The 23,391-nt window shown below is 48.5% G+C and overlaps 10 protein-coding genes across 10 annotated transcripts; 6 read left to right on the top strand and 4 right to left on the bottom strand.

The window, feature by feature from the left end:
- Positions 1 to 712: 712 nt before the first annotated feature.
- PEX2_047720 (Dynamin) lies at positions 713 to 3,593 on the top strand (the record flags this gene model as incomplete). The annotated part of the gene is made up of 3 exons (XM_016742047.1): positions 713 to 3,321; positions 3,397 to 3,499; positions 3,549 to 3,593. 3 exons carry the CDS (start codon positions 713 to 715, stop codon positions 3,591 to 3,593), a joined length of 2,757 nt encoding a protein of 918 aa, XP_016595569.1.
- Positions 3,594 to 4,273: 680 nt separating this feature from the next.
- On the bottom strand, positions 4,274 to 5,467 carry PEX2_047710 (putative oxidative stress response protein Oxr1; the record flags this gene model as incomplete). The annotated part of the gene is made up of 2 exons (XM_016742046.1): positions 4,274 to 4,418; positions 4,473 to 5,467. The coding sequence occupies 2 exons, from the start codon at positions 5,465 to 5,467 to the stop codon at positions 4,274 to 4,276; spliced, it is 1,140 nt and encodes a 379-aa protein (XP_016595568.1).
- Positions 5,468 to 5,977: 510 nt separating this feature from the next.
- Positions 5,978 to 7,689, bottom strand: PEX2_047700 (putative endosome-associated ubiquitin isopeptidase (AmsH); the record flags this gene model as incomplete). The annotated part of the gene is made up of 2 exons (XM_016742045.1): positions 5,978 to 7,471; positions 7,543 to 7,689. The coding sequence occupies 2 exons, from the start codon at positions 7,687 to 7,689 to the stop codon at positions 5,978 to 5,980; spliced, it is 1,641 nt and encodes a 546-aa protein (XP_016595567.1).
- Positions 7,690 to 8,056: 367 nt separating this feature from the next.
- PEX2_047690 (uncharacterized protein) lies at positions 8,057 to 9,972 on the top strand (the record flags this gene model as incomplete). The annotated part of the gene is made up of 2 exons (XM_016742044.1): positions 8,057 to 8,186; positions 8,255 to 9,972. 2 exons carry the CDS (start codon positions 8,057 to 8,059, stop codon positions 9,970 to 9,972), a joined length of 1,848 nt encoding a protein of 615 aa, XP_016595566.1.
- Positions 9,973 to 10,980: 1,008 nt separating this feature from the next.
- On the top strand, positions 10,981 to 12,171 carry PEX2_047680 (protein kinase domain-containing protein; the record flags this gene model as incomplete). The annotated part of the gene is made up of 1 exon (XM_016742043.1): positions 10,981 to 12,171. The coding sequence occupies one exon, from the start codon at positions 10,981 to 10,983 to the stop codon at positions 12,169 to 12,171; it is 1,191 nt and encodes a 396-aa protein (XP_016595565.1).
- Positions 12,172 to 12,683: 512 nt separating this feature from the next.
- PEX2_047670 (uncharacterized protein) lies at positions 12,684 to 15,719 on the bottom strand (the record flags this gene model as incomplete). The annotated part of the gene is made up of 6 exons (XM_016742042.1): positions 12,684 to 13,270; positions 13,323 to 13,335; positions 13,398 to 13,502; positions 13,583 to 15,335; positions 15,419 to 15,569; positions 15,626 to 15,719. The coding sequence occupies 6 exons, from the start codon at positions 15,717 to 15,719 to the stop codon at positions 12,684 to 12,686; spliced, it is 2,703 nt and encodes a 900-aa protein (XP_016595564.1).
- Positions 15,720 to 16,284: 565 nt separating this feature from the next.
- On the bottom strand, positions 16,285 to 16,965 carry PEX2_047660 (SRPBCC domain-containing protein; the record flags this gene model as incomplete). The annotated part of the gene is made up of 1 exon (XM_016742041.1): positions 16,285 to 16,965. One exon carries the CDS (start codon positions 16,963 to 16,965, stop codon positions 16,285 to 16,287), a length of 681 nt encoding a protein of 226 aa, XP_016595563.1.
- A 794-nt stretch (positions 16,966 to 17,759) lies between these two features.
- PEX2_047650 (uncharacterized protein) lies at positions 17,760 to 18,977 on the top strand (the record flags this gene model as incomplete). The annotated part of the gene is made up of 1 exon (XM_016742040.1): positions 17,760 to 18,977. One exon carries the CDS (start codon positions 17,760 to 17,762, stop codon positions 18,975 to 18,977), a length of 1,218 nt encoding a protein of 405 aa, XP_016595562.1.
- Positions 18,978 to 19,728: 751 nt separating this feature from the next.
- On the top strand, positions 19,729 to 20,958 carry PEX2_047640 (Zn(II)2Cys6 transcription factor; the record flags this gene model as incomplete). Its single annotated transcript, XM_016742039.1, has 1 exon — positions 19,729 to 20,958. The coding sequence occupies one exon, from the start codon at positions 19,729 to 19,731 to the stop codon at positions 20,956 to 20,958; it is 1,230 nt and encodes a 409-aa protein (XP_016595561.1).
- Positions 20,959 to 21,101: 143 nt separating this feature from the next.
- Positions 21,102 to 23,079, top strand: PEX2_047630 (Amidase; the record flags this gene model as incomplete). Its single annotated transcript, XM_016742038.1, has 6 exons — positions 21,102 to 21,531; positions 21,626 to 21,962; positions 22,041 to 22,312; positions 22,372 to 22,547; positions 22,602 to 22,884; positions 22,940 to 23,079. The coding sequence occupies 6 exons, from the start codon at positions 21,102 to 21,104 to the stop codon at positions 23,077 to 23,079; spliced, it is 1,638 nt and encodes a 545-aa protein (XP_016595560.1).
- Positions 23,080 to 23,391: the final 312 nt, after the last annotated feature.

The raw sequence follows: 23,391 nt of genomic DNA, 5'->3' as shown, positions 1-23,391 counted from the left end.
AGAAAATGAACTCAAAGCAAACGAAGGTCTAAGGGACTGAGTAAGACTTGACACACCTTCCATTTGATTGTGATTTCATCCAAAGTCCTGAGGGCGTAGATCTCATCCGGTGACAAGGAATTTTGAGCGGTGTCATATCTATTTATCTTTTATATCTAATTACTAGTCAATTCCGTTGACCAGCCATGGGCTATTTTGTTCAATATTTACCCTACGGCATGTGCAGTGTGTTGACTCTTCACAGATGCATTATCCGGGCCACATGCTGACCATTTTGATACATCAACTACAGATCTAAGGATGAAGTGATAACAACAAAGCGCCATCTATGATGGTAATGTGAGATGAAGGTGACAGTAAGCCTGATGTCATTTGTAGTTAGAGAGTGAGGATTAGAATGACGACCACAAGTTCCAACCACATAGTGAACGATACTATGGAAGGGGAGAACGTTTAAAGGCGGATGCTCCTCGGCGCATGACGACTAATCGATCACATCGCCGTGACGATGATATGTAGTTTTGTTGACGTTTGGTCGCCGAGGGCCGTCGTCGTTTACTTCAATACAAAACACGTTCCACATCCCTTCCCGTCTATTTCCCTGTCTTGCTTCTTCCCATCTTCCATCCTCTTTTATTCCTCTTTCCACCACAGATAGGCAATTCCATACTTGTTCCTAAGTAACACCTATCTGTTACTTCTAAATCCCACCATGTCCGCCCCAGCCGCGCCTGGTGGGGCTCTTCCTCAGAGACGGACAGACCAAGTCCGTCTCCTCGATGCGATGGATTCCCTCCGATCTCTCGGTGTGGGTGAGGTCGCTGACCTGCCACAGATGATTATCTGTGGTTCCAAATCCAATGCCAAACGCTCGGTTATCGAGGCAATTTCTCGCGTGGGCTTCCCAGTGAGATATGATTTTTCCAATGGTTTCGTTACGGAGATCATATTGCGCCGCGAATCAACTCCCCGCTTCAAAGTGAGCATCCGGTATGGTCCATGGATCGAAAGTGACGAAGACCTCCAAAACAGCAAGATATTCGTGCCCACCGTGTATGGAAGTACTGACCAGTCGGTGTCACTGATCGAGAAAGCCACCACATTCATCCGACCCTTTGCCTATGATGGCTTCTGTGTAGATATCCTTCAAGTCGAGGTTTCCGGTCCCGATCAACCTGACTTGACCATTATCGATATGCCCAGACTCTACTTCACCGAAGGCATCAACGATCAAGATGAACGAAAGAGTTTCGGCCGTCACTGCATTGAGAAGTACGTGCTCAATGCACGCAGCATCATCCTCCCTGTGGTTTCCGCCAAGATCGACATTTGTTCGCAGAAGATCAACGATTTTGCTGACAAGTATGACCCGGACCGAAAGCGAATCTTGGGAATTTTTACCCATCTCGATACACTCGAGGCATCCTCAGACGAGGAAAAGTTATGGTTGAAGGCTATTCAAGAAGCAACAACTGAACAGGCACTGGGCTTGCATCTGGTGTCCACCCGATCGTACGAGACACGCGATGTGCCAGAGGAAGATCGAGACCAGAAGGAGAAGGAGTTTTTCGAGCGAGGAGACTGGAAAACCGTGGCAAGACGATACATAGGAACTGACAACCTCCGTCGTCGACTGAGCACTATTCTCGCCAATCACATTCAAAGCAGCCTCCCTGATATTATCTCCGAGATCGAAAAAACCATCCTGGATAACCAAGCCAGTTTGGCCAAGCTCAACGCACCTCGAGAGACTGCTCTGCAACAGCGAGCATTGCTTGTCAATCTCAGTAGTGCTTTCCAGCGCTTGACCGAACAGGCATTGAGTGGAATGTACACAGACGACTTCTTTGCTACCTCAGTGGATGATGGTAATTCTAAGACCCTGGACCCTCGACGTCTTCGTTCTATCATTCGCCAATTGAACAAGGATTTTGCAGATATTATGGAAGTTGCCGGGTGCCGTCGTTTCATCCATGGATTCAACAATCAGATAACCGGGCTTGTACACCCTGGCAACCCTTACGCAAATATCAGATGGCCTGAACACAAGAGCCGCGCAGACTTTGAAGTCGAGGTCCTCAAGAAAATGCACGGTGGTCGAGAAATTGAACTTCCAGGAAATTTCAGGCAGCTACTGGTGAGTAGCCTGTTCCGAGAGCAGTCGCAGCCTTGGGAGGAAATTGCTCGAGCCCATTTGATGAAATCATGGGAGACCACCCAGGAATTTGTGTCGGCTCTACTGGGTAATCTTACGGATCAAGAGACATCTCTGGCAATCATGTCGACTCTCATTTGCCCCCGTCTTAACAAAATGAAAGCAAATCTACTGGCGAAGGTAGACGAGTTGACTGCTTCCAACAAGCGAGGTTATCCGTTGCCTCTGAGTCAAAGCTTCCTTACGAAGAGGCAAATATCCGGTGATGATCACCTGTTTAAAACCCTCCAACAGAAACTTTCTTCTACATTCACCATTGAAGAGCTTAAGGCGGCCACTCAGGACATGGAATCTTCAACCAACTGGACCGCAGCCTCGGACATCATTGACCAGCTCCAATCGCACTACAACGTGAGTCCGCCCATATCTCATTACCGTGTAGAAGATACTGACAAGAAACAGAATGCTCTCCTAGTCTTCGTAGACAATATTGCTATTCTTGCGATCGAAAATTGCCTTCTCGCCCCTCTGAAAGCTGTCTTCACCACTGAGACAATCACGAGCATGGAGGACATCGAGATTGAGGAGCTTTGCGAGGGTTTGCACCGTCGTGTGGCTAGGTCGAAGAGCGAGCTCACCGATGAGTTGACGAAGTTGCAAATTGGGTTGCTAACATTGAAACAATTCAAGATCGCAAAGGAAATCACGGCACCTACTGGAGCAATCAAGCAGCCTGGATCAGGCTCTGCTCATGGGTCTTCATCTCTCCAGTCGCTTGTCATGCCTCAAGGGGTTCTATGCAATAGTGCATCTACCATTCCCTTTGGACTACTATCCGTGGATTCCGGAGTTCAGGGCCAGAACAGCACGGCCAGGTATCAACTTTCATGGCCGTACACCCCAGTGTCCGACATGCAGACCTCACTCACAGTCTGCCCCAGTGGTCCATTCGGCTTGAATCCCGGTATGGTCAATGCTAGGACGGAGAGTGCTCCATCTGCATCTTTCCCTTTGATGGACTCCAGCCAAAATTCTGGAAATCCCGGTGCATTTGAACTGTCTGGGGCTACGCTGCCTGTTCCTCAAACATCTACACCTAGCATGTTCTGCTCTCGCCAGGCTCGGCCTGTTACAAACCTTGCACCACACACCCGAGACCACGATCAGTAAGTATACTGTCCTTTCTCTAAACCCTTGTTCTTGTTTGAGGAATAGGCTAACCTGTTATGTTTACTCGATAGGAATTGGTACCGGGAGGACAAGGAAACCCGCGATACTGGCAGCATCCGCAATCGATGCCACTCAATTTGTTTCCACGAGAAGTACATCAATTTCTCGCCAGAGGTAAGAAGCTCATATTGATTGATACGAATGGTAACTAACTGAAATATAGGAGCTGCGATTGGCTGACTATGAGCTTGATCGTGAGACATTTTAAGAGCTACCAGCGCAACATATTCCGAGTGCAATTCAAGAGGGTCGAGCTGAAATAACAATCAAATCACCAAATTTGCCTTGAGAATTGCAGGAAGTCGACATCACTGAAAATGAAAGAAAATCCAAAAAAAGGAGAAGGCAAGGAGAGGGAAGGAAATCGTGGGAGATCTACAAGTTGAAGACCTTGTTGACTCGATCTACGGAGTACGAGATGTGTGATTATGGAGGGATTGCTTTTGAAAACTCCAAAAAAACGTGAAAAGACACAAAAGACAAAAAAAAGTTAGCTTGTAGCAATAGCAAGAATACTATGTACTGTTCGATTAAATTGGTTTTGTGTCGCTGTAACTTTTCTACCACTAGACATATATCATTAGGCAGGAGCATGAAAGAAACAGTAAATTGAAACAAATGACAAAACAGAATCAACAATGCAGAGAGGCCAGCACCACATCGTCGTCTGGGTATTTTAAAAAAAACCATTAAGATGAACTAGGTAAACCCAAGGGCCATTTTCCTTCGATATCTGGGTCTTCTATCTCGATGAATGCCAAAGTCCGCTCCTGTCGGCCCTGTCTATTTCGAAATAAATCTCCCCTTAGCACATATGTCCTCCCTGACACAGGGGCAGGCGCTTTATACATCCAGTGCAAGATGCCAGGCTGTACATATGTGGTGTGTTCAAGAACCGACATACCACACCTCCACTCCAAGGACATCGAACTTAACGCCTTCATCGGAAAGAGGCTCGTTTCCAAAGGTCTGGCAGGCTGAACTAACACCCTTTTCGAGACCGCTGTCAAGCCACAGACCGTAGTGGCCGTCACTATCACGTATGTTAGCCATGAACAACATCCTTCCAGCAACATCAAACACTTACCCGCCTCCTAGACTGAGAAATCCAGTTTCACAGAAGATCATATAATCATTAACCCCACTGTACGGGAAAGCCTTGAAGCGAATACGTTCGGGGGTACTCGCCCCGCTTCGTGAAGGGGTATGAATCGAAGAAGGCGACGGAGGCGCCAGGACTCCACCACTCGCAGCAGCTAGATTGGTCTTAATATTCATATTGAGATTGTGAGCCGGGGATTCCGCCCGCGCAGGTTTCGACTTGTCATTCCGGAGGGTACTCCAGCGGCCGGCGGTAGTTGTATCCGCGGAAGGGGGAGGCGGGAGACCAGCGCGCTCAAGGGCTTCCTCGGACTGTGGCCCTTCGCCTGGTATGGGGAAACTTGCGGGTGGCGGGAGCACGCTTGCGCGCCATAGGAAACATTCTCCTGTGCCGAAGAACTGCGAGTCCGGGTGTGGGGCGTCTGTCATGTAAGCTCCGAAGACGGAGCTGTAGGGGGAGGAATCGCGGATGACGAGGACGTAGCCCGCCCGCGGGCTGCGATACGAGAACTCGGCGCAGTTATCGTAGAGGGTGGAAAGGGAGGCGCCGTCGCGATCGAGGCTGTAGGCTAGACGCCAGGTTTCGGCGAGTTGGAGGCGGGGTGGGACTAGCAGGCGGATTTCTTCTGCTAGGGCGCGGGTCAGGAGTCGTTGTTGGAGGTCTATCCCTGTGGAGATTTCGAGGTTGAGGGGTGTGAGTGGTGGTGGTTGGAAGGGCGAGGCTGTTCGGCGCGGTGTGAAAACTTCAGATGAGGAGGAGGATCGTGACCAGGGCATGACGGAGGGCATTTCTTTGGCTATGTCTGGGTCGGTTATGCGGCGGTAGAGTCCTGAGACGACGTGGCTGACTGGGTAGGAGAAGTAGGAGGCGGCGGATTGGTAGGGTGGTTTTTCGGTGGGTATCTGGGTTGTCGATCCCGGTGGGGAGGTGGAGGAGGTGGGGGTGTCGGAGGGGATGTTTTCTTGTGACGCGGACGACATGCGAGCAGTTGAAAATCAATTGATGAAGGTGTTGAGCTCTGAAGAGTAGATGAAGTGTTACAAATGCGGAGTGGAATGACGGCTATCTATGTGGGGAACTGAGCCAAGCTGTCACACCTGGGCATCCTTGTAAGGCGTGGCATGATTACGAGAGAAGTTCTTGGCTTGGAGTATTGGATTCAGGTCAAATATATATATGAACATAGGTAGGTAAGTAGTAATTGCTTTGCTAAATAGTATTTGGGTATAGTCAAATATTCCCGAGATGATAAATGTTAATGACTTTACTATAGATCCAAGCGTTATCAACTACGTGTTCATCTCTTTGATATAGATTAGAAGTAGAATCTTTTAATTGGATACCTAGGTTCAACGCTGTTGACATAATTGGCAACGCCATGACCCTTCTAGAGAAAAAACCGGCTGATATGAATGGTCGCAACAAAAAGCCAGACCAATGCGACGATGATGGTATCTTAGTGTGTGTGGAACAATTCAAACGCGAAGCAATTAGTTCTTTAAGGCATCCGGACGAAGATCCACCGTCTCAAATTCTAAACCACTGACTTCGAAGACATGTCCCGGTCGCAAGGCCCCAGTGTAGATATTCTCCTCGGCATGGGGGTGGAATAGACCAGTCTGGTTGCAGTTCAGAACCGTCTTTAGACCCGGGGGATCAGTCAGTCGGAACACGCCCCAATCCGGGTTTTTGCTCGGAGCGCACACGATCGCAATGCTCTCGGGGAGCATTACTTGGTAACCGCAGTGCGTGTGTAGGTCACGGGAGCTCATGAAACAGGTCTGTGACGGATGTGTGTGGATCCAGCCGAGCGTCATCAAATCCTCGGAGTCACAGTAATCGAAAAGAGCAGATTCGTTGACCGTTTCGCAGGTGTCAGATGTCGCTGTCTGCTCGGGTATGACCAGCTTGGATATGAAGAGGGCGTTGGAAACAAGGGTACCACACAAAATACCACATGTCTCAAGATTGGCGCGGGTGTTAGGAGCAGCCAAAGATAGGAAACGGGATCGGAGGTTCGCTGGTAAAAATACCGAGCGCAAGGGGGTGCCGTTTTCGAGATAGGCTGAGGGTTTGAAGGTGTAACTTGAGGGATTGAGATCGGAACGCATGGCGGTGGTTTCTTCAGAAGGTTGGATCTTCTCGGGCAGCGCCGGGCCTGGCAATACCTTCGCCGGCCTCGATGGCGCTATAACTATTGCAGAATCATCGACAATAGATGCCCGGGTAGGCTCAAGGTGCTGCTTTGGAGGCAATATCGGAGGCGCTTGGCGTTCGGCGTTCTTGTCGAGGATGGAAATCTTAGGCGGAGTCACAGTGGGCTCCAGGGGTTTTTGACGCGGCACAGTTGGATACTTATACGTAGAAGTAGCTGACGAAGGAACCTCGGACTCTTTGGCACGTTGGCCATAAGGTTGATTTGTGTGATCAAAATTGGACCTGATGTTCTGAACACGTTGACCATGGTCGCGATCACCCGCGCGAGGATCAGCTTTCGTAGCATAGTCCCAGTCACCCCATACACCAGCTGCGCGACGGGCTTCCAGCTCTTCGGCAGATGGTCCAGAAAGACCCTTTGAGCTTCGGATGGTGGCTCGGCGGTTGAGTTCTGATTGAGCTAACTGCACGGCGAGATCTCGATTCTCCCCCGCTTCCAAAGGCTCTGCAACGCCGGTGAGAGCGGGATCCGGAATTTGATCTCGTGGTTCGGCAACGATTTTGGCTGGCGAGGGCTGTTTCCTAGATTCGCGTTCCCGCATCAACTGGGTGTAACGCTCATAGCGTTTATTGATGCGCGGCCTCAGAATCTCCAGCTTGCTAAGGTTTTTCTCAACCTCTTTCTCTGCTGCGACCAAAGCCTTGCGATCTTCCTCATTCTTTTTGGTATCGGGGTGCTTGGAAAGATGCACCAGGATCAACTGAGCGTGTCGGAATAGAATGAGATAAGCTTGCTCATCATGTCCTTCGCGTTCGTATATGTGCGCCTAACAAGTTAAGAAAAGTTAACAAGTCTGAAGTAGTCGTGATCCAAGTGCAGGCAACAGGTATAACCAACCTCCCGTAAAAGCGTCGCGGCAGTCCTCAACCAATACCGTAATGGAACGGAAGAGTTGTACTCGTAGTTCTGTGCTATCCGCGTAATATTCTCAACGCTCTGAGGGGCAGTACCGCCAGTGGCGCCCCCCATCGCATTGGAAGCCATGGCGATAAGGTACGCTAAGACAAGGGTAGGCGTGGATTAGGAAGCCAAGATGATGAAGTTAACCGTAGATCAAGCCTCAAATAGCATAACGAAATGATAGGAATCTCCGAAACCTGGAAACACCAGCGGCAATTGTGGGAGCCGCATCTAGGCGACTTAGAAGATAAACCTAGTGAGGGGAGAGAGGTGGGATGAGAGCGGGCAGCTTGGTCTCTCCGCTCTCCTCTCCGCTCTTCTAAACAAATTGCCAAAAAAAAAAGCAAAGGAAATTCTACAACCCTCACATTATCTCCCTCAATTGATACTCTCTATCCCTCCATCCATGCCCTACTTATGATCCACCTTGGCATTTGCCAGATCTCCAATAATGAGACAAATAACCGCCGCACGTAAGCCGCTGGCGAAGTTTCCGATGACGGAGAAGCTTTACCCAGTGGTGTCGAAACAACGCGGCAAAGTCCAGGCTCGACCGCAGTACGTTAGTGAAGGCTTACTAGGTACGTCTCAAGTCTTGGCCCCCATGCGCTATGGGTACAGATATGCTAATGCGCTTTGAATTTTGCAGATAATATTCTCGAGCGCGCATCACCCTACCTTCGCCGAAACCCACCGGTAGACATTCTAGACCTTTGGCCTGGGTGTGGTCTTTGGTCATCTAAAGTGAATGAACTTCTCCAACCACGCCGCCATGTGCTTGTTGAACCAAATTTGCAGTTTCACCGTCTTCTTGGACCGCTCGCCGAGACCAAGCCGTGTTATAAGCTCGTCCAGGAACATATATATGGGAAATTTGATTGGTCCGGTTTCTTCGCAACTCATCTTCCAGAACAAGGCCCTGGAAACCGAAATACCTCTGACATTATACCGAAGAATGATACACTCCTCATCCTGGCTAATCTGCCTGATGCTACCTCTGCTATGGATCATTTCAAGCCCAGCCGCTGGTTTCTCAACTTCATGAATAGCTGCTTAAGTCAAACTGATGTGAATTTATACGGGGCCGTCCGAGTCCTTGCCACAATGCCCTCTAACGAAGTCCCCGTCATCTTACCGCGGGCCGCTAATGAGCGCACACGAACTGGTGTATTCGCCGAGAGCATAGGCTTACACAACATAGAGCTTGCAAGTGCAGCTGAATTTGACCGCTCTCATACTTGGCGAGGCTGGGATCACATAAACAACGACAGGAAGAATGTGGCTGAAAGAGCTGCAGCAAATAAAATTGTCACTCCACGCACCAGAGAGCTTCCTCCCGTGAAGCTAGTGCCCGAAATTGCCCACCGCGGAAGAAAGGATTTAGCATATGAGCCTCGAGTGTATACTCCTATTCACGAGAAGCTCTTCGCGGACATCGCGGCAGGAGATCAGCTGGGTCTCAATTCGGCCTTCGAGACCACAGACCCTAAAGCCAAAGCATTACTTCGAAAGCGATCAATAGCATTGACACAACTTGTCAGGGACAATCAACTGACTCACTTCCGCCAAAAACTTGCAAACTCAATCCTTGAGCTTGACGAAGTGGGCCGAACATTTGCACGTGCGGCTGCAGATCCCAAGGAGAGTGTTGAGAGTCTGAAGGCTCTAGAAGATCGTATGATATCTCTCAAATCGGATTTTACCACTTTGCGGTCAAGCATTCACTTTGTGCAGTTGGAAAGACATGAACATGCAATCGATGATCTCCGCTTGACTCGAATCTCTAACGATATCGATGATGGCATTATGGTACATAGCCGACGACCATTTGAACCTCTATACATCTACCCGGATGAGATTTATCCTCGCGACTCCGCGCGCGGAGCCATATACTTCGAACCAAATCCCAACCCGCCCGTTCTGAAGAAGGTCTATGACCTACCGGACCCAATGGTGCAACCGATTCTCAACCGGTATTTTGCACTGCTAGCCTTTGTGGGCTTCCGTGGTACGATGCCGGTCGCTGAACTCCTTGAGACGATTTTCCCGTTGGACACTATCAATAATCATGTGCGGGATATTCCAAGCCTCGCGAACTTCGCCGAAAGACGACTTAAGCCTGGCTGTGGGCCGGTGCCCTTGCCGGATGGTTCGACGTTGGACCCGGCTTTCACCTACCAGGAAAATGTGGACTATGATTTGAGTGGTGTTCGAGTCCGCACTCTTTCTGCGCAAACCCTGTTGGACATTGCGATCAAGTACGAGAGGCTTCCGGAGAAGCTCTCTATCATCACATTCAACCGAGTTCTAGGCGGCACACTGACCCAGGCCCAACTAGGGGAGGACATTAACACGAAGATGAGATAGGGCCAGATTGGCACTGTGTATAAGTATGTATATTAGTATTTTGTATAAAGGGATTGTATAATTTAAATACCCGGATGGGAATACATAATTGTGAATCTGACTGGGTGTATTGTAGGGTTGCATGTGGTTGGTTGCATGCGGGCACGAGGCCGAAGGATTGGATGTTGCGTTCAGTCATGTAGCAATGACTACATATGATCAAGTGCATTGAGTAAAGATTGTCATGAGATTGTCAATACAAATATAACCATAAACATAAATATACAGATACAGATATGAAACTAAGAATAAAAATAAACATAGACATAGACATAAACATAAACATACCCATGCCCATAAATTAATATACAAGGTTTGTAGCCGTTGAGACGCATGCGGAGTATACCCGTAGGCATATGCACTTGGCTATGTATATGGAGTACTCCGTAATAGTTCCCCTATTTACTTCGTATTACGCCTGACCTATTTACTTTTAACTCAGTTAGATAGGTCAACTGATCTAGTAAGTAAATTAACTACTCCGTAATCAACACCCTAATCTTAAAATTACAAATGGGGAAATGAACGAGTGGACCGTCAGCAGAAACCCTAAGTCTCCCGATTAATTTCCCGTTTGCACTCCACTGCCACCGTAGTATTTTACTGTCACGGTCTTGGGGGTATCTCTATCTCCCATTTTGTTATGTTCGAGACCGGAAGTGGGCCGGATTGACTTTTTTTTTATTTTTTTTTCTTTGCTTTTTGTTTGATTATTTGATTACTTTTAGCCATGTTTCCCAACAGTTATTCTTTGTCTATCCTATACAGGCCCAATCTCATAAAAACGTGCATCCGCCACCCCGTCATCATTATAGATCCAACCGTGGGTGAGGCTTAATTGCCTATCTCGACCTGTCCCGGTGGCGCTACTGATATCAGAACGATTTCACTAGTCTTGGCGCTTCCCCCGGGAGAATATAGACCCTGATCTGCCCGCAATTCTTTCTGTCGAAATTGACCACTGAAACTATGGCCAACCCCCCATTTCAATTGTCCCTTCAGACAGCCCAGGGCAAAAGCCCACCATTATCTGCTCAAGTCCCATCGAGTCTGACGCCACCCGTGACTCCCATAGCCAAGGAACGGCCCCCAAGATCAACTTTAAGCCCATTCCAAGACTCAAAGGCAGAGCAAACACTATCCAACTACAATGACAATGTCAGCACTCTGCAATTTACCGATGACCTCGAGATTTGCCACGACGAGAACAGCCGCTCCTTCGAGTTCGGCCGCGGCGTCTGGAGCATAGTATACAAAGCGCGTTCATTGCCACGCCCGCAAACAACTCTCCCAGGCACACCCCCAAGCTCCCCAACCTCAAGATCGCAAGTGCTAGCCGTGAAAGCACCATTGCGCCGAGATGCGCGCCCAGTTCTGAAGGCCGAAGCATCAACCCTAACCCGCCTCACCTTCACCCAAGGCCACGAGAAATACATCGTCCCCTTCCACGGCTACCACGCCGAACTAGGCGCACTAGTAATGTCCGCCGTCCCAACTTCCCTGGCAACATACATCGAAGACCAAGCCAAGATCGCGCGCACCCGCCAACCCGTAACAGCGACAATGTTCGACCCAGTTCAAGGCCCAGCCTCGTACCAAGAACTCGCGCGCAAGCTAATCACCGGCCTGAACTGGCTGCACCAAGTCGCCGGCGTCGTGCACGGCGATATCAAACCACACAACATCCTCCTCCGACCCATCGACACGGATGATTGCAGCGATGCTCTGGCTTTCCCGTACGAGCCTCTTTTCGCGGATTTCTCCGCCACTGTTGATATTCCCGTGGACGCGCATGCGCCGGTTGATACGACGCGCGCGTCGATGTCATCGTTCACGCCGCCTTTCACGGCGCCGGAAATGCTCGCTTCGCTGACATCAACTGAGATCGCGCCGACTCCTGCGTCAGATGTCTTCTCGCTTGCAGCTACGTTGCTGGCTGCTGCAACGGGGGATTTGCTGCTTTATCCTAATATGAATCATCGGCTGAGGTTGGAGATGGCGCGGGCTGGGCATCAAATTATTGATTTTGCGAGGTCTGGGATGAGTGGGAGTCGGGTCCCGAAGAATGGGTTTGTTGAGCGGATTGTTAAACCGGCTGTTGTTAAGGATCCGGCGGTGCGGATTACGACGCCGGATTGGGTTGAGCTTGCGTCTTCTTGATGTTGGAGGGGATTGGTTGGAATACTTTTTGGTTGTTTGTTTTGTTTGCATTGTCTATATACCCTGTTTAGATGGAGTTTGGAGGAACGTGTACGATATGAGGGATTTGCATAATATTTTATCAAATCAAATAATACCTGGTGGGAAATAAGGGTATCAAAGGTTATATATTGAACAGTCGTATATTTGAAGACTTAGGTGTTTCATTCAAGAGTGATCTCTCATCGTAGTAGCGTGTGCTAAACAAAGCAGTGATTCTCGAATAAAGTAGCGAGCAGAAACCAAACGACACCAATCCTTATACCAATACAAACCATCTTGAATACATGAACAAGCTAAGTCTACAAGAAGTTGGGCTTGGATAAATGTTCTAGCTAATTTTAAACCCGTGAAGTGTCTAAGTCTAGTGTTATTTACAGCATATAACACGTACAAAAACGGTAAGTTCGTAGCGAAAGAAAACTATATCCATGCAACGACAATGAGTAGTATCAAGCGGATTGATGGCATTGTCACTTGAGATTCTCAATTCCAAGACTATTTGGCCAGAATTCCAAAATGATGACGACGAAAATGCAATTCAAAGAGAACAGTGTCCTATGTGCGAAATCCGACACATACAAAAATTGAAGGTTGAGTCTCCAGAGCAATAGATCTCGCCTTAAGATTTTCGCAACAGAAGGATCGGCATGAAGGGTGTGCATGGGAAGATTAAGTAAATGCGTCACCGATCCTATAACATCTTCGTATCGGCCGCACGCCATCAAAGTAGGGAGTAGGTTCATGATAGAATTATTAATCAGTGTATCATCTTGTCCGCGGGCCCGCTTGGCACTTTCAAATGCTGCACATCCAAATACTTCAGCTTCATGATATCTGCCCTGAATCCTGTATAACCTGGCTAGGCCATTCTTCATGATAATTGTTTTAGAATGGTTGTTTCCGTAGATGGTTATGATACCTTCCAGCGCTTGCAGGTACATTGCCTCGGCTTTCTCTACTTGGTGTTGGGCCACATGGGTCTCTGCCAAATCCCTCATCGCGAGGAGGGTCTTCGGGTTTCGATCCCCAACAAGTGGTCGAAGAATATCAAGCACCTCTGATTGCAAAGTTTCGACTTCGCGCAACAGTTTCCTGTTCAAATAACTCACTAATTTCAACATACTAGAGACGAGACTTGATTAAAATCCGTGTCCGATCAGTGGTAGGAAGTATAAAGGACTCACAACGGTAGTTGGTCGAACGTGGATAGCCATATTTGGTTTGACTTCAACGCTGCCAAACACAACATACACGCCGTCGTGTGGGGGTGGGCTTCTCCCAGTGTACTCCTACAAATCTCAAGCACTTCCAACAGTAACTTTTCGGCCTCACATGCTCGGCCTGTACTCATCGTCATTGCAAGATTTACCCGCACTGACAGTATATCTGGATCATGTTCTCCTAGTAGCTGATATGCATTTCCCAGGTATTCAAGATATAAAGCTTCGGCATCTTGGAGACGTCCTTGGAATCTGTATGTGATTGCTAAAGTTGACAAAAATTCAGAAATCAGGCTAGCATCCGCTCCGAATGCAGATTTCACTGCCTCCAAGCCTTGGGTTTGGAGCTCCAGCGCATCGTGGTATCTGCCCTGATAACAATATGTCTGCGATAGGGAAGCCATTGCCTCAAGCGTGATGCGATCGTTTTGTCCAAATTTGCTTTGACAGGTCTGCAGAACCTTCAACTCTAGGGTCTCAGCATCGTCTAGTCGACCTTCCAATTTATATGCACTAGCCAACGTTCTTTCAACTTCAATTCGTTCTTTGTTATCGCTTGGCATTAACTTGTTGCTTTCCGCGCTGGCTCTCTCGGCGATACGCAGCATTTCTGGCGTATTTCCAGTAAAATGTGCATAGAATGCACCCATTTGTAGGACTCGAATCCAAATGATCCGGGTTTGGTTGAGGGCTGGCCGCTGTGACATTGCCGCCTTGATATGTGGAAATAAAGACTGGCAATTTTCCCAGGTACCGGCCCCCTTCGCCGGGAAGGCACAGGAAACATTCCAAATGAAGTGTGTCTTCCATATCTCTTCTTTTCTGTTTGCCGTCAGCCACTTCCGCATCGCTAGCTGCACCAACCTATTCATCTCAAAAATTTGCGGATCGCGGTTGATCGAGATGAAAGAAAAATCCCTCAGCATCCTGATATCTGTTTCAAACTCCTCATCCCAAATATCACCTTCTGTCCTTTTTTCGGTTTCTTCGCTGTTTTCCGGTCCCAGGGCCGGCGATTGAATAACTTCACGAACTTCCGTTGCAACAGATGCTCCTTTGATCATTTCTGCGGAGATTCCTTGAGATTCGAGGAAATCCTTTAGGGCGGTGGCATCATCTGATAGGTTCTTGATAAATTTCTCTGGGATCCCTTGTCGGTCGAAAAAGCTCATGAGGGAAAGGAGGTTTGCTGCAGACTGCCTAGTGTGCTGAATATGGTCAAATGACATTTGCCATGTACCCAAAATACAACTAGCTGCTTCCCAGTCTCGTCGGCTCTGTCCTGCTTCATAATCAAGAAGAATTGTCATTCTTTGGTCATTTTTCTCGAACTCTTCTAGATACTCCAACACCGAGCAACGGGGTGCCCTGCACTCAATATATGCGGCGGCCTGAACAATGGCGAGTGGCATAAACTCCAACGCTTCGGTGAGCTTCTTGATATCTTGCTCATTTGGTGTTGAGGTAAGCTTCTTCCTCAGGAGAGTGACAGCGTGTGAGGTATCCATGGGTTCGACTGACAAAATGTTTCGCAAATTCACTGCTCTCGTAGCTACACGCCTGAATCGTGTCGTCCAGATGACAGATCCATTTGGGCACTCCGGGATGAATGTCAAGAGTGGTACCTTTAATGAACTACCTTGGCTATCGTCCTTAGACATACGAGACCTTGTACAAGGTTCATATAGAAACTGATCATCGTCCACGTTGTCGAGAATCATGACCCATTTTTGCTTCGCATCCGCAAGCCAGTCATGCACCACTTTGAAGATGCTTAAATTGGGATCTTGTCGTTCTGGGAGTTTCGCTCGGTCGGCAATTTGCCAAAAGCTTTCTTCAAACCGGGCGGCATTACTCGCATGAACCCACAACACCCAAGTGCTAGGTGAACGTTCTCTGATTCTGTAAGAATATTCGATTGCTAGTTGTGATTTGCTAAACAATGTTACTCCCAACCACTTTGGCGTTTTCAGTCCTCTACTTACCCGACCCCACCGAGGCCGACAAGAGCGACTCTCGACCCTGTGATGGAGCATTTCTCATGAGTCTGCTCAAGCAGTTGACCTTGTTCAACGAAATCCGGATCACGGCCGAACGGTACGGTAGATGAAGGTAGTGGTGGTGATTCTTGTGACTCTGGAAGGCCCTCGCGTTAGTTCTATCTGGACGTGATAATTGGGTATCAAATTCACCTGGTCGTGCATAGTGTTGTACTGTAATATGGCCACCGTTATCGCCAACTTGAATTCCGGAGTTGGAAGCGCAGAATAGTGTGGAAGTAGGCATTTACAGAAATCTTTTCACGTTGACGGAAATTTGGGGGTGGTTTGGAGTGTCAGTTCAGCTGCATTCACCTGTTCTCACGACGGCTACGCTGCAGGGCTAGTAGTGCCCAGGCTTGGTACTAGAAGATCTGGCCAATGAATTACCCTCGTCTGCGAGCTGATGGGTTTCACATTTTCAAACTGAGCCCGGCGGTTATTGCTGATATGTTGTATTGCTAAATATATTGAAATATTGCCATTCTAGTTCTGGACATTAGATAGCTTTCAAGCCAAACTGAAGCCGGGGTGTAGTTGTAACAAAGACATAACAGCGAGAAATTGTAACTAGCAGGATATCAAATTGATCGAATCCCATATTCGTTTGGATTAGAAAGCGAGTAGTTGGCTAAAGAAGCAAACGGCTATTATGCCGATCTCGATTGAAGAGTGATAAGAGATTTAATTCATTAGAAACCCACTTTTGGCTACCTTTTAGCTGGAAGGTGACGGAGGGTGTGACCCCGTAGCGGCTACAACACGAGTGGACATCATAGCTCGCAGGGGGCAACTGTTTCAACCAGAGTTAATCAAGAAGAACCAGCATTACTGCCCCCCTCAACAAATCCCTTCAAATCAGCAACCCACATCTCAAAATTCGCTTGCAGCTTAACCTTATACATCCACCGCACCACATAAACCAACCACCCAACCTGCGCCTCCCAATTCCGTACCTCCGTCCCAGCCTCAACAGCCGTAAGCTCATGCACGCGCTCCGCCCTCAAGAGTGATGGCGAATACGAGCCCGACGCTTCGGGGTCAGCGCACCAAACAATACGGCCGACCTCGCCGGTTTCTGCGTTCGGCGCTCTGCATTCGCTGACGAGGGCATGGACGTCTGTTGCGGGCTGGGCCTTGGTGGAGGTTGTATCCATACGAACGTGTAAGGTGAATTTTGTCCCCTTTTGGAGGATTGGGGATAGGGTTGTGTTTGTATTTGTGGGTTGGGAGGTTGGTGTGGATGTTGATGCTGGTGTTGGGTCCAGTGCGGAGGTAGTTGGAGATGGGTCTGGGGTTGGCTGGGAGCGAATGGTTACGCGTGGCACAAAGGTGTTCCAGCTTGGCCAGGTTGAGGTGTTCGTCAGGGCAGCCCAGACTTCATGGGACGGAGCAGTTATGAAGGTTGAGCTGCCGATGTGGAGGGTTGCTTTCTCGATGGGGATGTTGGGGGTTGCGCGAGTGGCGTTGGTTGGGTCTGGAAGGGTTGTCATGGTGGATTAGAGGGTTGGTGGTGATAGTTCAGAATTGAAGAAGATGGGATTTGAGGAGGGGAAGAAGGCAAGTAGGTAAGAGTCAGAAGAGAAGCTCTGTACAACACTAGTTCCCAGAGCAGCAGTAGCTCGGATGTCGTTTGCATCCGGGCCGATAAGCTCTGAAAGGCTGATAAGATGTATGCGATAAGATGCGATAAGATGTATGAAGCTTGGAAGTGCAAATGAGGAAATAACTCTGGTATTTCTTGAGTCAATTTGACCAGCGAATGACTCTATAAGGTTATCACAATGGTGATTCTGAGTTAAGTGTTCCAGTATTAGAAGAATATGTGGGATTTGACGCTATCCCCATTACAAACTAACAGATATAGATATGTCTTGAATTACCCCAATAAGTATATGACTCCGTCAAATAGTCAGGGAAATACAACATAATCATCGAGCTACACAGCTCTGAGATTGCCGGATCGGAGGACTAACACCGCTCGAATAGACGTGCTACAAATCATGTGGACTCACAAATTCCAACTTTATATCAACTAGTACGAGGTTTCCTTTGCTCTTTCCGTTTCCAAGTTTGTTTACATTTGACCCATGTCCGTTCCTTCCTGTAATGCTGCACCTTCCTCAGAACTAACATGTCACTGCCATGAACAAACCCCCATCATCCCACCACCTCTTTTCCTTTTCTTTCCCTTCCAGTCCGCATACATTCTTTCATCCAAAACACTTTCATTTATACACACATTATTCCACTACACTCATTTCCACGTTCTTCTAGTCTCTTCAACATGCAGTATACTACCCAAGTTCCAGTCTTTGTCCAAACCTCTCATCAATCCCCTCCAAACTTGCTTGTCCGGCCACGGCCCCGGTTTTGTATCCTGCGCCCCGGAGGCTTTTGGACGCCTCTGATTCCCCTTGACGAGTTGCCTTCTTGGTTAGAAATTTGCAACTGGGCACCTGACGTGTATATGGGAATGTACCCAGCTTCAATGGCTTTTTTACAACGAGAAGGGGAATATGACGTTATCTGTCATCACTGCTCTCGCGGTGTGGACTCGCTGCACCAGAGCGTCTCAGAACGAGAAGCATCTTCTGTTGCCGCCAGTAATGCTGCCTCAGCCAAAGACTGTCACGAACAAAACGCCTCGTCAAATTCCCAGCAAAATGATGCTGTTTCCTTGCCTACGGTGCTTCATCATGGACCTCCAAACCACTTCTTGGAGCAGCCTCCTTTCAGTGCGATGCTCCAGACCCCTTTTGTTGGAATGTGTGTGGTCGACATGAATTCGCCATATCCGGATATTTCTCCAGACCCCGCTGGGCTGAAACGACGTATGAGCATCGAGAACTCGATTTCTCCTCAAATCTTTGGTGCAGTCGGCATGGGCAGCCCCCCTCTTTCTGTGGCCAACTCGGGGAACGCTCGCAGGGCTGACTCCCCATATCCACATGCACATGATGCTGGACCGTTTGCCAAGCCTCAGCGTGTTGCATCACTGCAAAACGAAAGCATTGTATCCATGCAAAGTGGCAGCGTTGCGTCCACTCGATCTCTCACGGTTGCTGCTATCGAGCAAATGAAGAGGATGAGAAGAAGAAGGGTCTCTCGCGGTAGCAGTTTGCATGCAAGCATCATTGTTGCAGAAGCAAATAGTCTGTCTCAGGTCTCAGGCTCAAAGGTTTCAAAGGTTTCTCAGATTTCCAAAGTTTCGAAGAATTCTAAGGTTTCTAAGATTTCCTCCATCCGTGTTATGTCAAAGCATCATCGAAAGGTTATACTGCGTCGTCGACGCGCTGAAGAAAGGAAGGCCCACAGAGCACGACAGTCAGCGATCTCAATGGAGGCGCTACAGCTGAAGCCAGAGCAACCGAATTCGGCTACCAAGAGACGCGATCGACGTGAGCGCATGATGCAACGCAGAAAGCAATCTGATCGTGGCAAGCAACCCTATCGAAACATGATGCGGATTCCCAATTGGAGCCCGGAAATGTGCAAGCACTGAGTTATGATCAAAAGTAGTCTGTACAAGACACGAGGCTGTATCACTGTCTTGATTGTTGATCTTATTCACACAATTTTTTCTTGACTGGGTTTTGTTTTATAGATAGATGTCATTGTTTCCATTTGGCTTTTGCTGGGTCTGGCTACGCTTTTTGTCTTTCCCTTCTCGCTTTCGGTGAGCTTGCCTTTTCTTCGTTTTTCTCAGCTAGCGCCTCATGGATATGTCTCTCGTTTCTCTTCACGTTCTTTTTTGATATTCTTGTTTCGGCTTGGTTTTCCTTTGGTCGGATTTCTTTTTTCAGTTAGCTAGTGGATGACTTTCCGTCTCGCTTCCCCTTCGTTGATCTGTTTTCAACGGAATACCTGTGTCATTGTCTCTCGTTCGGTCTTGTTATTTCTAACTGGCTTTCAGTTAATGAATTTGTCTTTCGTTTGCTGCTTATTTTGTTATCAACTGCCTGCCTGGTGCTGTTGTCTCTCGCTTTCCTTTCCAGCGCATGTACTTCACTTGCCGAACCCAGCCAGAATTGAACACAATTAGTTCGCCTTTCCAAATTTACTACTAGATAAACGCTGACTCATTTTTACATTCGGGTATCAAAGGAGGCATGAAAACAAGATAAGAAAGAAAAGGCCCGGAAGGATCAAGATAGGAGAGCTCCACCTGAGCCCAATCGGGGAAGTGTCCGCAACCCCCGCACTATACTCCAGAGCTGGTTGATAGCCTTCCAAGCCAGGCAACTTCACACACCATGAAAGTGAAAAAGCCCCGTGGCATTCGGCATGACCGAGACTGTGGTCGCTGCAAAGTCCGAGGGGTCAAATGTGACCTGAACCGGCCCCGATGTCAAGCCTGTCTCCAGGGTGGAGAAGCATGCAACTATCCCCAGCGAGTTGTATGGGTAGAAGATAATAAGAAGTCAAAATCACCAAAACGCACTTTACCACAGCTTCCCAATGAAGAATCACACATTGAAGTTACCGCCAAGTCAGCATCTATCAATCTATATGGCTTTGTCGACCTCCTGGACACTTTCTGCCAACAAATTCAATCCAGCAGTCGTGACATCCCAGAAGAAGGAATCCAACTGATTTCACGCACGCTAAGCTTTGCCCGTTCGCGCATCCAAGATGCAAACAACAAAGAATCCCTCCAGTCGCATCTAGTGGCCTTGACAAACCTGAGCCAAGTGATCCAATCCGCACACCCAATTGCGCTTTTTGGCATCGCCACTTTCGCCATGTTTGAAGTATGCTGCGGATCCTTTGGTAATTGGCATTGCCATCTCCAAGGCGCACGTTCGCTGCTAGATCTCCACTGCCAACACAAGGCCGATCTCGACAACCTCTGCGACGAAATTTCCGGTCTAGCTGATGTCCTCGCCTATCTAGTGTGGTTTGATGTCACAGGGGCCCTTGTCAGGGAAAGCCCATTAATTTTTGAAGACTGGCATCGCGAGACCTTATCTACTGGATTCTTCGACTCGGTCGGATGTCCACCAGATACGTTCGATCTGCTTGTTTATCTTGCGAAACACAGCGACGGCGATGGAATCAGCACTATGGACCTGAGTTCTCGAGCAATGGCGCAAATTTTACAACTGAATGCGAGCGACTCGACGGACCGCAATCTTGCTGCGACCGTGTATAGAGGAGCCGCGGCAATCATGGCGTTCAGTCGTGCGGGAATGACAACGGGCGGCGATCCCTCTGCATCAACATATCATTTAAATGTAGTCTCCTCAATGGTGGATCGAGCTTGTCAGGCTATCGCGGAAATCCCTACTACATCCAGGTTCTATGTGCACCTGGCTACCCCCGCATACCTGACAGGGATGAGTGCCTCGACAGCACGACAGTGCGAGATAATCCGAGGGTACTGGCGTAATTGCCAGTCGTGTGAATTCCCTCGTTATCCGGACGCCGAGGCGCAATGCGAGAGGAGGTGGAGGATATGCGGTGTGGGGTTTAGCGTCGATTAGATTGCCTTCCTAATCCGGAAAGGCATCCCACTTCTTATCTCCATACAACTTAGTACGTCTTGGACATATATAAAGCTTCTGGTATAACCCGACTTCCTACCATAGTAGGTTTTATAGTTCGATCATAAATATAGGAAGTCCTCATGGCTACTTCGTACCAAGACCGGTGCGCCCAAAAGCGCGCGGACCAGCTCTCCCTCATCCTCCCCGAATGGCGCTTAGACCCCGTTCCCTCCATAGAATCCGCCCCAAATGCTCTGGCATACCTTCGTCGCCTCCTTAGTCCAGAGGAACTGGCTCTGACAGAAGAGACTGATATCGCCGTCCTTCTCCGCAAGCTTTCATCCGGAGAACTCTCATCTCTAAAGCTGACTCGAGTCTTCGCTAAGCGCGCCGCCCTCGCCCACCAACTCACAACATGCTGTACAGAGATCTTCTTCGAGGAAGCCTTTGCCGTCGCCCAGGAATTAGACGACTACCTCGCCAAGACAGGGAAGACTATCGGCCCTCTACACGGATTACCCGTATCTATCAAAGACCTTTTCTCCGTTGAAGGAGTAGACACTTCAATCGGTAAATTATTTCCACTCTTCCTATCGCCATAAAAAAAATCAGCCATATCTCCATGTATGTGTACTTGCATACTAACAACAATTCAAAAATCCAGGCTGGGTCGGTCTCACCAATAACCCAGCAAAAGCAGACAAATCCGTAGCACGCACACTCCGCCGTCTCGGCGCCGTCCTCTACGTGAAGACTAATCTACCACAATCAATGATGATGTCCGACTCATACAACCACGTCTTCGGTCAATGCGTCAACCCCTTCAACCGCGAGTTGATTTCCGGTGGGAGTTCCGGCGGCGAGGGATCGCTTATTGCGGCGCGCGGAAGCGTGCTTGGTATTGGCACGGATCTAGGCGGCTCGATTCGTATTCCTGCTGCGCTGTGTGGACTTTATGGATTATCGCCTAGTCCGGGGAGACATCCGTATGAACGGGGAAAGTAAGTTTCTTTGCTTTTCTTTTATGTGTTTGATTTGTTGGTGAATAAGAGGAGAGTGCTTATTTGAATCATTTATAGTCCCGGGCAGGATATTGTGAGATCCGTTGCTGGGCCTATGGCCTGCAGTCTTACAACTATCGAGAGGTATATGGAGGTTTTGCCAGAATCCAGGCCGTGGGAAGTTGATCAGCATGTTGCACCTGTGCCATGGAGGAAGGAGTTGGCTTCCCCTGGTGCGAAGAGGTTGAGAATTGGGTTTTTGGTTGATGATGGTGTTGTCAAGGTTCAGCCGCCGATTGCGAGGGCCATGCGTGAAGTTGTTGAAGCGCTGAAAGCGGCAGGACATGAGGGTATGATGCCTGAAAGACACCCTAGTTGCTACTCTGGACCGTCTACTGACAAGTCTTAGTGTTTGAGTGGGATGCTTCCTCTCATAGTTATGCATATGACCTCTGGGCAAAGGCTATCTTCTCTGATGGCGGCGAAGGCTGCCGAAGACAAATCGAAAAGACTGGCGAGCCGCTTGTTGAGGGTATGCTCGTTGGTAAACCAGAGGATACTTTGACCACAAGCCAGACTCACCAAGTGAGGGAACTCTCCTTTTGATACCGTAGTTATGCCTACTAACATATATCGCAGCTCAATGCGGACAAATACAATTTCGAATCAGCATATCTCGATAGATGGATATCCTCCGATATCGACGCATTGATCATGCCCAATACTTCGTGGGTGGGTTACAAACCGTGGACGTGGGTGAAGTCTAGTGCATATGTGGGCTACACGAGTATCTGGAATTTCCTTGGATATGCCGCGTTGGCGGTGCCTGTGACTACTGCCTCGAGGACGAAGGATGTTCCGGATGAAGAGTGGCTGGCCCATGTTCCGAGGAATGATAGTGATAGGTTTAATAAGCTGCAGTGTGAGTACATCCAATATTGGAGTCTACTTTCCGGGTGATACTAATTCGTGTTTAGATGATATCAACCTCGTTGAGGGTATGCCTGTCGGGATACAGGTTGTTGGAGGCCGCTTTGGTGAGGAGAAGTGTGTTGCTGTGGCCAAGGCGATTGAACTGGCTATGCAGAGGAAGATTACCTCGCGGGCAAATCTTTGATTCGACATCACATGAATAGTCGGCCACTTATGAGGCCTTGTGATGTCCTTTTGGGAGTTTTTTTAAATGGCCTTGTTTGTAGATATTTTGCCCGCCTTGTTCAGTTTCATGCATAGACGACAGAAGAAGGCGGAGAAAGACTTGACTTGTGGAATGGGCTTTCTATGTATAACCTTTGGTATATACCTTCATACTTATTTATTTCTCACCTGTACTACATAATATTACTGTTAACGTTGACACGTAGGTCACCACTATACCACATATTATGCTTTCTAAATATTCTATGAGCACTAAACCATGATCCAAAAG

This window comes from Penicillium expansum (assembly GCF_000769745.1).
Source record: "Penicillium expansum strain MD-8 chromosome Unknown contig150, whole genome shotgun sequence".
Lineage (NCBI taxonomy): Eukaryota > Fungi > Ascomycota > Eurotiomycetes > Eurotiales > Aspergillaceae > Penicillium > Penicillium expansum.
This window is presented reverse-complemented; position numbering and strand designations above follow the sequence as displayed.